Raw genomic sequence first — 12,260 nt, 5'->3', positions numbered from 1 at the left:
CGTGCTCCAGGCTTTCTTCTGCCTCTCTGCCCTGGCTCCGTGTTGTTCAGGGCGTCCCGCCCAGCCCAGCCTGGAACGGATGCTGGCTCAGCACGGAGGCTCAGGAGAGACGAGACCTTTGCAAATAATAAGTAAGAAGTCGGCAGTTGTGTGCATTGGAGTTGACAAAGTCCTTTCCCTGCCTTACCTCACTGAATCCTCAAAAATCATATGAGGACAGCACGTCATAGATTAATCACCCCCATTGGAAGGACAAGGGCCCTGGGGTTCAGGTGATCTCCCCAAGATCGCACAGCTGGGTGTTAAATGAGGCAGCTGTCAACCCACATCCCAGGCTCTTCAGGAAAGAGGCCCGAAGGACACGGAGCAAACAGACTATGAGGAGTTTTCTTGTTTTGATGAAATAAATCTTGCCCACTCCCACATCAGAGGGGCCAGCAGGCTAGACAGGACCACTGAGCCCACGGGGGCATGGCCCTCCTCGCCTCGCAATTCTCCAGCCCCAGCCTGTCAGCTCGCTTGTATTGACGCTGGGTCTGGCTGCTTCAAAGGGCAGCAGGGCAGGCCACGTGGAAATCAATGCGGCCCAGGCTGTTTATTGCAAATAAATTTGCTTTTTTTCACCTGATGTAACAGTCATTCTGCATGTTGTGCGAGTGGCCTCTCTCGAGGCCGGCCCAGCAGAGCCTTGGTGGGCGAGGGGAGAAGCAGGGTTTGCGGGGCCGGGCTGGGGGGTGGGGATCGGAGGGAGGCAAACGAGACTGCCGGGGAGTATGGCATGCCGAGAGGGTGGGCAGCAGACTGAGCGGATTTTAGGCTCCTTTGTGAAGTTCTCCAAGTTGTTTTCTTGGGAAGTAGTGCAAAAAAGGAGGGGAAGTTGGCGTGCAGCACAGCAGGTGATAATCAAAATATTTTGTGTCTGGCCTGGCCTGGGCCCTGGCCCCTCAAAATATCTGTCTGTCCTTTAGAGCAGAGCTCAGTGGCCCCCACTGTGCCCAGCACTCACTCTTTAGTTACTAGATCATGGGAGAGGGGGTTTGTAGGGACGGTCTAGGGCAGGGGTTCTTAACCACGGACCTTTGCCAGGCAGGTGAAGACCGTGGGCCCCTTACCAAGTCCACACGACCTGTGTGTTATTTAATAAATAGGTTAAATAACACAGGAATAGTGTTTTTTTGAATTTCAGTTCAAGTTCACGGACCTCTGGTTAAGAACTCCTGCTCTAAGGTATCCAGAGCCGAGGGTGTGGGGCACTGGGAGTGAGGGAAGGGGAGTTGGTGTCTCATTTTCCAAAAAGTAGAGACGTATCTCGTGAGTTTAACCTCGTTGAGGTAGTACCAGCATGTAACTCTTGATTCTGAGGCTTGGGGTGTACTTCTTCCCCCAGCAGCCCCCATTTCAGCAGCCCCCCATCTCTCCTCTCCCCTGCCCCATCCTCTAAAGTAGCGCTAGTACTACCGAGCACCTACTCTGCACCAGAGGCGGCAGATATTTGCTGTCGAGAGGAATGGGGCCCTGGGAGTGCAGGGCTTATGTCAGCGTGTGCCAGGACATACCTGCCCTTGCAACAGGCCGCCGCCGCCGCTGCTTCCCTCCGGCCCCTCCGGCCCCGCCTTCTTGCTTTCCTTTGCAGACCCGTCCTGCTCCGCCCCAGCCCCGCTGGAACCCTTCAAAGCTCGGGTGCACGCCCCCCCTCCATTACCCACATTCACGCTCATGTACAAACCTCTTCTCAGCGCTCCCCACCCAGGCCTTCTACCTCCCTTCTGCCTCCATGCCCCCAGACTCTCCGTGGGTCTCCCCACTTTGAGCTTTAACCTCTAGTCGTGGTTTTGGTTGGGTCTCCTCCACTGGCATGGAGCAGGTTCTCTGTAAATGCTACCGACTGCTCATTGTCGTCTCTGGACCTCAGTTTCCCAAGTTAGGAAGGAGGGGAAGGCACACGTGGTCTCAGCGCTCCCTTCTAGCTCTGTCCTCCCCATGCACAATAGATGGACAGAGCTGAGGGAGCACCCCCGACCTGGCACCGCCCCAGCACGTGGGGCTCAGGAGGCAAGCCCCAAGCCCCTTCTTGTCTTCGTAAAGAAGTGTTAAAAACTTCTCCTCTACCGGGCAGACAGGTGCATCACAGTTTCCACGCACAGTCGTGCTCCGCGGCCATATCCGCAGCCAGGGCCCCCCTGAATTGGTCGTATGTAGGTGCTGTCTCCCTAGACATCCATTCCCCAGATCGGTGGTTTAATGGCCCATGACCTCGGTGCCTTGGTCTACCCCTCTTCCTTATGTGCCCCCAATACTGCAGGGAATATTAGAAATAAGGGAGAAGCAGCCTCTGAGTGACACTCAGTGATCATCCAGTGGTACCATCGAGGCTGTGTTTTCCTGCGAACGTCAGCGTTCCTTTGTCACCCCAACCTGACCTCGGGGTGAGCCGGCCTCACCGCGTCTTCCCCGGCCTCAGTCCTGGGCGTTGCCAGAGAGGCCGTCCCGGGCGGCCCAGCCTCGGCGGGGCGCCTGCTTCCGCGGGCTCTTCCAGAGTCTGCCGACGGCCCGTCCCAGCCTGCCCGGCGCGAGGAGGCCGCGCCGTTCGCCTGCCCCCTCCGTGCTGGGCTGAGTCTTCCCTGCTGGCCGCCGTCTTCCTCACTGCCACCTCCGGGCTCCTCTGACCCGGCCAGGAAGGAACGGCTGCTCCCGCCATGGCCATCTGCATTGCATTGACAGGGCCTCGGCCCTGCCCAGAAGTGCCCCTTTCTGGCTAGTTCTCCCGGGAGAGACCCCACATCCTCAATTCAATTTAAGAAACTTGCGTTGCTCCCCTACCGAGTACCAGCTGTCCTTTGGGTACAGGGGTTCAGGGATGAGCGTCTCGGTCGGGTCCCTGGCGTTGCTACCGCAGAGAGAGGCCCTGCAACTGTGCCCCATACAGGGGGACAGCGCCCCGGGCCCGGGGAGGGAGCTCAGGGAGAGAAGCAGTTGAGACTGCCTGGGGCTTGGGTATCAAGGAGGGCTTCAGGAAGGAGGTGCTGTTTGAGCTGGGCCTTAGAGGCAATGGAGGAGCAGAAAGACTCCGAGGGGGCCTGTAAGGCCACAGAGCGGGAGACCCCAGCGACCCCTTGGCCGCCCGCTTCTGGGGGACCCCATCCCTCTGCGCAGACTAACCAACCTCCCCTGTGCTTCCTCGCAGGCGCCTCCTTCACCCTGCGCGAGCTGGGGCTGGGGGACGTGACGCCCCCGCACGGGACCCTGTACCGGACAGACATCGGCCTCCCGCACTGCGGCTACTCGCTGGGGGCCAGCTCGGACGCCGACGCGGAGGCCGACACGGGCCTGTCCCCCGAGCAGCCCGCGCGCCTGTGGGCACGGAGCACGCGGTCGGGGCGCAGCTCCTGCCTGTCCAGCCGGGCCAACTCCAACCTCACGCTCACCGACACGGAGCACGAGAACACGGAGACCGGTGAGCGGCGCGGGGGGCAGGCCGGGGGGCCGGATCGCAGTATCGGTCCTCTGCTCCCTTGCTGGGGGCGCTGGGGAAGGTGGCGAAACATGGCTTTGCTCTGACGGCCCCAGGTCAGAGCTTTCCGCACGGTCAAGTGAAATACCCATCCCTTGGTGACCTGCCCGAGGCTGGGGCGCTGCTCTTTCCTCCAAGTCAAGAGGCACCCAGGGGCGGGCTTATTGCTTACAGGTCCCTCCTGGGGTGGGAGACACGGGGCATGGGACAGCTTGTCCCTTACCCCATCAGCGGTGTCCCGGGCCTGCCTGAATTCCGCACATCCCCTCTCCAGCCCCTGCGCTTCAGCCATCCTGGGGATCAGGATGCCCCACCCCACGATGGCCCCCAAGCAGACGCTGTGTCAGGCTGGGGTCATTTTTCCAGCTTTCCCCGTGATCTCATCTGCACAGACTTGGGGATGTGCCGGCTCTGGCGCCCTTATTCCACTCCCATCGCCGCAGCTGCTGCTTCCAAGGCCCACGAGATGCTCCGGGAGGAAAAGATGACAGCTAGTTCACATGCCTTCTTTTCACCGGGCAGGAAAGGGAGCCTGGCTTCAGAATTTCCCTCCTTGCCCTGGGGACCTCGTTGGCGGATCCCTGTAGGGTCCCTCGGGGTGAATGCCGCCCTGCAGCCAGCCGGCTCTCGAGACCCTCCCTCTCCGGCTTTGTGTCCCACCCAGCCCTGGGCAGCTCTGCCGACCCTGAGCCAGCCCCGGAGGGGGTCCTCAGGTGGTAGCAGGGGGGAGGGAGGAGAGCCAGGGGCCTGCCCCGCGCTGGTTTCAAGCCACAAATGCGGGGTCCCGGGGATGGTGCCCCCGTCGCCCAGGTGAGGGCGGAGGGCGTGGGAGCTCAGGAGCTGCAAAGCAGGGTGTGCGCTTGGCAGGGTCCAAGCCCAGATTTGGAGTCAGGCAGGGGACCAGGTGAGGTCGGGACCAGTGGGCAGATTCCTTCCCCTTCCAGAGGCGGGGCAGCAGAGCTCTGGGGGGCCTTCTGCCAGCCTTCCAGGAGGGCTCCTCGGGGGCAGCGAGCCTGAGTCCTGGCTCCCGTTCACCCGCTGGCCCGCAGCCTGGCACTGGGGAAGTTGCCTCCTTTGACTGGAGCTCAGTTTCTTCATCTGTGAAATAAGAAATCTGAACAAAATCAGGATTTCCTGTGTTCTGAGAATGTTATTCATCATAGTTCTTAGATTGGGGTAAAATGCGTTTTGTGGTCCAATAAGTAGGAAACCCTGACTTAAACGAATTTCTTTATTGCAGGACTTCTCAGAGCCTTTAATATGCTAATGAGCATGCTAATACCTGAATCCCCAAGCTTTTCCCAAACATATTTGACCACAGAACTTTTTCTTCTCAAAGCGTCTGATGAAACACTTATTGGGAATAACTAAGCTGAATGACATATAGGCCTCTCTAGATCTAAGATTCTGTGATTCTTAGTATATGCTTACAAATGGGGGATCTTTAAGCTGAAAATGTACAAGAGGATAATAATAATTACAAGAATAATAGTTAACCACTGCTACTAGTGATCAGAGTCCAAGTGCAGTGCTAACCACTTTGGTTGTTATCTCTTTTACTTTCCCTGCCACCCTTTGAAATAGGAATTGTTATTATTATCCCCTTTGCACAGGAGAAAAAAAACTGGAACCCAGAGAGGTTAAGAAAGCTGCCTAGGTCACACAGCTATCAAGTGGTAGAGATGGGCTTTCAGCCTAGGCCTGTATGACCCTAAAATCCTTGCTCTTGTAACCCTACTTACAGTGAAGTCTCTCCGTGGCCAAACACGGCTGTCTGTTCTCTTGCACGCTGCTTGCCATGATGACAAATGATTGTTTTCCCATAAAGTCATGACGGAGTGAGGTGCATATCGTCTCCATCATGGTGCGTTCCCCGAGAGCTGAACTGTCGCTGAATTAAGCCTCTGTTGAGTGATAATGACATACTAGATGAGGCTGGAGGCTTCGGTGTCTGTTAGTGGGGACACGGGGATGGCTCCCTGTTTCCTCGGCCAGGCCGCCCTCTCCTCCCAAGGTGTCAGTGTCCACGCCGGCCGCCGCACCCTAAGCCTCGCGTACGCAGAGAGGACGGGCACACGCAGGGGTGGGCAGATGGCTCTGCAAGGGCCCGGCCCCACTCCCTTCCAGGCCGCCCACGCCCCGACACCCCCCGGTTGCCCGTGTCCACGTCCGCTGGCTCCCAGCTGGGAGGCTCCGTGAATGGCTCGGTTCTCGTCGGGTCTAGGTAACAACCGTGGTCGTAGGAACGGCTTGCTTTTATTCTCCCGCGGGGTTTACAGAGCTCCCTTGATAGCTGAGGACACTGAGGCGCAGAGAGGTGACAAGGAGGGCACGGGGTTGCCCATCAAGTTCAGCTGGAGCCAGGCTCTATCCCGGCGCTCTTGGTTCTTTCCAGAATCTTCTTCCTCTCTCCCTGCCCCTCCTTCTCTCCGCTCCTTCTCCCCTCCCCTCCTCTCACCGTCCAGCCATCCTCCTGCCCCAGCTCCTTTTTCTTCAGGAGACCTCATATCATACCAGCAGAACAGGCCTTAATTCCACTGGCTGCGTTCGCCCACGCGCCACGGGGCAATCGTCTGCAAGAGCAGAGGGAGGCGAGCAACCCCAGGGGGGCGCCTCCCGTGTGCCCAGCCTCGAGCTAGCCGCGTGACCGCCTTTGATCCTCGCAACAGCCTGTATTAGTCAGCTGCCTGGGTGCTCATGCAAAGTACCAGAAATTGGTTGGTTTTTATAAAGGTATTTATGTGGGGTAGGAGCTTAGATACCAGGCCAGAAAGCATAAGTTGCTTCCCTCACCAAAGTCTGTTTTCACGTGTTGGAGCAAGATGTCTGCCGATGTCTGTGGGGGTTCAGGCTTCCTGGGTTCCTCTCTTCCCAGGGCTGCCTTCTCTCTGGGCTCAGCTGCCCTGCTCGCTCCTCAAGGCCAGATCTAGACTATCAGGCATCCAGCTCTGTCTCTCTCCCCAGGGCTCAGTTCTCTCCAGGCTCAGCTGCTCTGCTCCTCTGTGTGCTAACTTCCCAGGCTCCAGCTCAGAATTCCAACCTCCCTTCTCTGCTGTGCAGTTTCTCCGTGAGTCCCCACCTACGGGGGCGGGGATGCAACGTCCTACTGACCTGGCCCAGTCAAGGCCTTAGTCATTATTTAATCACGTGGAAGTGAAACTACTGAATCCAATGTAATCTAATATGCCCAGAGGGACAGACCAGTTTATAAACATAACCCAGTAACATATTCAGAATTCATAAACAATAACAAACTGCTACAAACCCATGAGGTAGAGCACGGCCTTTCCATTGCCCAGATGGGAAGACTGAGGCTCCAGAAAGGTCAAGTGACTTGCCAAAGGTCATCCAGCCAGTAAGTCAGCAGGGCTTGGGTTTGAGCTCAGATCTACCCCTGATCCTATGGTCTGAGTGCTTTGTCTCCTTGCATTTGGGTCAATGCATGTGTTGGACTCTCCCTGGAGGCCACCAGAAGTGTGTGGCCGTGTTCTCAAGACCCACCGTGGAACTCAAAGTGTAGCCCTGACCACCGCCGGTCCCGGGAGCATCCACTCTGCCGCTCTGCCTGGCCTGGCCTTCGTCAGTAGCAATTGTCAGCAGAATTGATAGCGGCGGCGACTTCTGCTGAGGTCACCGTGATGCCGTATGCCTTTGCCATCAGTAATAACTTTCATAGTGTCCATTAAAGCCAATTTCTGCCCATCCCCCAAAGCTTAATGCCAGCAGCTTTTATGTCACTGGTTAATATCCAAAATAAATACAGAATTGACTGCATAATGTAAACACAAATCTTCCCCTGGGGGCCTGGCAGGCAGAGCCAGCTCTCGGGTTTCTCCCACTGAGAGGGGCTGGGGGCTGGGTGGTGGCAGTGAGGAGCTGGCATCGTGCCCGGCACACAGCATTCAGTCCCTGCTTTTCAGAAACCAAAGTTTGCCATTTGAGTTCCAGTCTCAGGCACTGGGTCGGGCTGACAAAGCGTCTCTGGCAAATTCGTGCTATCTCTGGGGTGAGTGCCTTCAACGTGCCAAGCATTATTCTAGAATCTAAACTCTAAATGAACAGGGCAGAGGAGGGGAATACCACAACCCCCTGGCCCTATGAGATGTGGCGGGCAGTGTGGCAGAGCCGAAAGAAATCAGCTTCTGAGTCCAGTGAGGAGATCTGGCCGCAAAACCCTCCCTGCGTGTGTCCCAGCTGCGTGACCTTTGACAAGTCACTGCATCTGCCTACGCCACAGTCTCCTCAATTTTAAAACGGCCTGTCCCCATGCTTCCTCGAAGTGCTGCTGTGAGCCTTGACTAAAACACGTGCAAAGCGTCTGGTCTGCACGGATCCTTAATTCACGCTAGCTATTAATATTAATTTTTTAACGAGCTGTGGGAGGAGAGGAAAATGAGCCATTTGCTTTGCCCTGAGGGGGCACAGGCTCATTCCTTCATTCCACTCGTGTCATGTACCTGGGCACGAAGGCGGCAGGAGTCACTGAGCGTGGGAATCTAAGGAAAGCGTTCCTAGCGGAGGAATTGCCGCAGGAGCCGGGGGCTTGGGGCAGGAAGAGGCGTGGGGGGTCCTGGGAAGAGTGAGTATCTACCCTGCGCTTTAATCCCAGAGGCAACTTGAGGGGAAAAAAATTCACTTGGAGGGAAGCAATGACACGGTATAGCAGTGGCCCCCAAATTGTCAAGCAGCCTGGGTGTCAAAGGGAAATTCTTGGTTAACCTAATTAGGAAGCCGAATTGCTTATTCAGAGCCAGTAGATTAAGTGAGCATCTCCAAAGCACAGAGCATAAGGAGCTCATTACCAGTTTAACTCAGTATATCCTCTACCCTCCCCTGCCGCATCCCCATGAGACATGATCTTAAAAATCTGTAAGAATATCTACCATGGACTTGCAGAGTGGTCAGCGTCCTGCAGCCACCCAGCCCACCGTGCGCGGGACTCCATCTTCCAGGGTGGGGAGGAGGGCTCCGTCAGCTGGGTGGGGATTGAGCCCGTGGATTTGAGTAACCATCTGCTTTGGGAGCTGGCCCACATTCCCCTTCTGGAACACAAAAATGCCCCGTGTTTTCGGGGAACGAGAGTCTTCCTTTGGACAGAGTTATCCAAGTCTCAAAGGCTGTAAGCCCCCATCCAAAGAGGATAGGAGGGGCCTGGTGGGTTCGGCACATCTGAGACTCTGTGAGCTAGAGGGCAACTTAGAGAAAACAAGCCCACTGATTCTTAAAGGCTCCCCATTTTCTAGCCCATCGATGCTTAACCTTTCCCTGTTCTCTGTGTTCGGCGAAGTTGGTGATTTGCCCAAGGTTGCATAGCTAGTAAGTGACAGAACCCAGGTTTGAGTCCAGTGCCCATTCTCTTTCTTGACCACTGCACCCTGCAGATTGTTGTTTTCTGGAAACATGTTTTTATTAGCTGAGAAAATGAGTCTGATAGATGTATCTGGCTGTATCCAGAACATAAACGTCTTTGTAGTTAGAAGCATCCAGAAAAGAAACTGAATCCTAGGTTTCTGGAGCTGATCCAGACCTAGAGTCATGCCAGGCTACTCTCAGAATACATTGTAGCATCCTAGAGAAAAGACATTTAAAGTAGGATTACAGGGAAGTGGATGTGGCTCAAGTGATAGGGCCTCTGCCTACCATATTGGAGGACCTGGGTTCGATCCCTGGGGCCGCCTGGTGAAAAAGAAGAGAAAGCGTGCCTGCGTGGTGAGCCAGCGCCTTCATGGTGAGCCAGGTGCCCACGGGATGAGCCGAGCCCCTGCGCAGCAAGCCGAGCACCCACGCAGTGAGCCAGTGCCCGAGCGCCCGTGCAAGGGAGTCACTCAGCAACAAAAGAGATGAAGGGGAGAGTCCAGGTGAAGCACTGCAGAGACCAGGAACTGAGGAGGCACAATTAATGGGAACCTCTCTCCACATCAGAGGCCCCCAGGAGCAAATCCTGGTGAATCCTAGAGGAGAAAGATGAGAAGAGAAGACAAAAGGAGAAATTGATACAGAAGATCATACAGAGGATGGCACAGACAGGAAAAATAGTGAGGTGCGGTGGGGGGAGGAAAAAAATAGAGTTTATAGAGGCTTAAGAGGAAAATTTGGAGGTACTTGGGAGGTTTTGTGGATGAAGTGCTGGTAGCCTAGGCTTTCAGAGATGAAAAGGACTTGAACATGTAAAAAGGGAGTAGGGAAAAACATTCTGTGTTGATAGTCATGAGGTGGAAAAATACAAAGTGTGTCCCATGAAGCTGGAACATAAGCATTGTAACTGGAAATATGGGGGGCAGTATGAGCAAGACATACATTTGGAGAGTCAGGTAGATCATCTGCCATTTAACAAATATTTATTGAACAACTACTATGTGCAAGGTACTGTTTTCAGGATTGGGGTTGCAGCAATGATGTAACTGCCCACTCTCACGGAGTTTACATTTTAGGGGAGGCTGATGATAAGCAAGTGAGAACACTAAACTGCACAGGATGTTTCAAGATGATAAGTGCGTGGAAAGAAGCAGAGGGAGTGCCAAGGTGGGGAGAGGGGCTTGCAGTTTTGAACATGGTAGTCAGAGCAGGTGCCTTGCCAGAGGTGAGGAAGACATCAGCTCTTCCTCCTAGGTACTGAATAGGCTCCCAGGTGCAACAGCCTTTGGCCTCTAGCCTGTTCCATGCCACGTTCCAGGCTCCACATCGCCAAGGCCACGAAGCACACGCCTTGCCCCTGCCCCAGTGCACGCTCGATCCTGCTGACGCTCACTTGGGTTTCTGCCCCTGCTGCCTGACACCCCTCCCAGCCTGCCTTACCTTCCACAGGAGACTCTGGTCACCGTCTCTGTTGTTTCCTCCTTGATTTCCCTACGGCCGTCACGCCAGCGCTTCCTTCTGCCCAGTTGCCTTGACGAAATGCCCCTCCAGTCTGACCTGCCCCGGGGCCCCTTCTCTTGGCACCGCCTCTCCCAGAATCGCCTGAGCTCTGGCAGCTGCCAGCTTGTTGCTCTTGCAGGTTCCTCGTGAGAGGGCTTACAGAAACCCCTGCCCACTTTAAGTGCACCCCGAGTCTCCTTGCCCCTGGCAGGCCGTGTTCCTCTCGCAGGTGAGCAGCACCCTGCTTCTGCACTAGGAAAAGAGGAGAAGGGAGACGGGGCGATTCAGAGCGATGCTAAATTAAGATGGATTGCATTCTTGAAAATAGGTTAAAACCTGCTGTGTGTGCAGAGAGGTGCAGCAAACAGGAGTTTTGCTTTTAATTTAAGGCAACATGGCTTGCCATTCCAGTGATGTGCAGAATGACATACTTTCTACCAAAAGACAGTGGAGAGGCGTTTCTCCCAGCAGTAAGCCAGCTTTGTTCAGGGAGAGTGATTCCTGGGTCTGTTTCAACTTACTCTAACACAGGATGTCTTCAGGGAAGAAAAAGAAGCAACAGCTGGGGGTGGGGAAAGAATATCCTACCTGTAAGCACCTGGTTCCAGTACCGGGGTGTGTGGCGTCCTGGGGTGACTCTTGTTCTCTTTGGAGCTCGGGCACTAATTCCACTGTGTCCTCAGGCCAGTCACTGCTCTCTAAGCATTAGATTCCCCGTCAGCCAGGAGCAGTTAACGGCATCTCCAGCAGTGAGATAACTTGGAAGGAGAACGAGTCCAGAGTCAAACTCGGTATACCAGCTCAGCCGCTCAGGAAGTGGGTGATTTTGCACAGATCACTGAATTCCACTGACAGTCAATTTCTTCATCGGCAAAATGGGAATGAATAGATGCCTCGCTCTTAAGGCAGAGGTGAGGGCAAAAGGCAATTACACACGTGAGAACAGCAGGAACCTTGAGAAATAAATTCTGAAGATAACGCCATCGCTTAAAATAATAATAATAAATAGAAGCAGAATAGAGTACGTATCACCTAGTAAGTTAGGTATAATTTTGTGAAATTTCTGTTTCAGTTACAATTGACACATGGTGAACATAGTGTGTCTCCATGTAAGATGTATTTCTTACTACAGATTACGGCCAAAAAGTTTGAAAAATGATCCCTGGTCCATGGTGGACCTTGTGGATGGTAATGCCCCCGCTTCAGTGACCCCTCAGCTCCAAGAGTGCGTGATTCATGATATCATAGCCTTGTCCAAGAACTGTTGGCCCAGTGTTCGAGGGCCCCCTTACCGAGAATGAGTGTGCACCTGGGCAGGGCTCATGATTCAGCTGAAAGAAGGTGGGCTCCAGGCTCAGACACACTTGCCCGAGGCCACGTGACTGGCAGGACGGTAGCGCTGGACCCCCTAGTTTGTGGCACCTGGCCACCCCTCCCTCTCCCCTCCTCCAAGCCCTTCCTGTGTCAACGGCCATCGAGAGGAGTTATGAGCTCCGGGGTGGCTGTGGTTGCGGGGATGGCGGGAAAAGCACCCCCCAACAGGGAGAAGCTGTCTTAGGAGGATACAGGTGGCTGGGGGCGTGAGGCAGAGTTATAAACTGAGTTTTGAGGTAACCAGAGAAGTAACTGGAGAGGAACCCAAGGACCACCGGCACAGCGTGAGACACCAGCATGTCAGGTGAAATTTGAAATCTGTGCTTCCCCAACCCACGAGTCCTTCCCCCAAATTTCATTTCAACATTAATCAACCCAGGCGATAGGGCCGCAACAGAGAAAGGTCTGCTTTCGTCCCTTTGACCTCAGGCTGGAGCAGAAGCGTGTGGAGAGCGGGGAGAAGGAGGATTCTGAAGAGTTGGTTTGGGTTTGCCCCAAGAGGCAGGAGGATGGGAGTGCT

General features: G+C 55.0%; 1 protein-coding gene across 7 annotated transcripts in view; it reads left to right on the top strand.

Annotated features, from left to right (window-relative positions):
* TENM4 (teneurin transmembrane protein 4) overlaps positions 1-12,260 on the top strand; it is an 801,291-nt gene that overhangs the window by 382,907 nt on the left and 406,124 nt on the right. For all 7 annotated transcript variants that reach the window (XM_058306052.2, XM_058306055.2, XM_058306053.2 and 4 more), the window contains one exon: positions 3,185-3,454. In XM_058306052.2, the coding sequence (XP_058162035.1) occupies positions 3,185-3,454 (270 nt within the window). The remainder of the gene's footprint in view (positions 1-3,184; positions 3,455-12,260) is intronic.

The sequence above is a fragment of the Dasypus novemcinctus genome, chromosome 10, assembly GCF_030445035.2.
Source record: "Dasypus novemcinctus isolate mDasNov1 chromosome 10, mDasNov1.1.hap2, whole genome shotgun sequence".
Taxonomy (NCBI): Eukaryota; Metazoa; Chordata; class Mammalia; order Cingulata; family Dasypodidae; genus Dasypus; species Dasypus novemcinctus.
The sequence above is the reverse complement of the archived record's forward strand: the minus strand, read 5'-3'. Positions and strand labels throughout refer to the sequence as shown.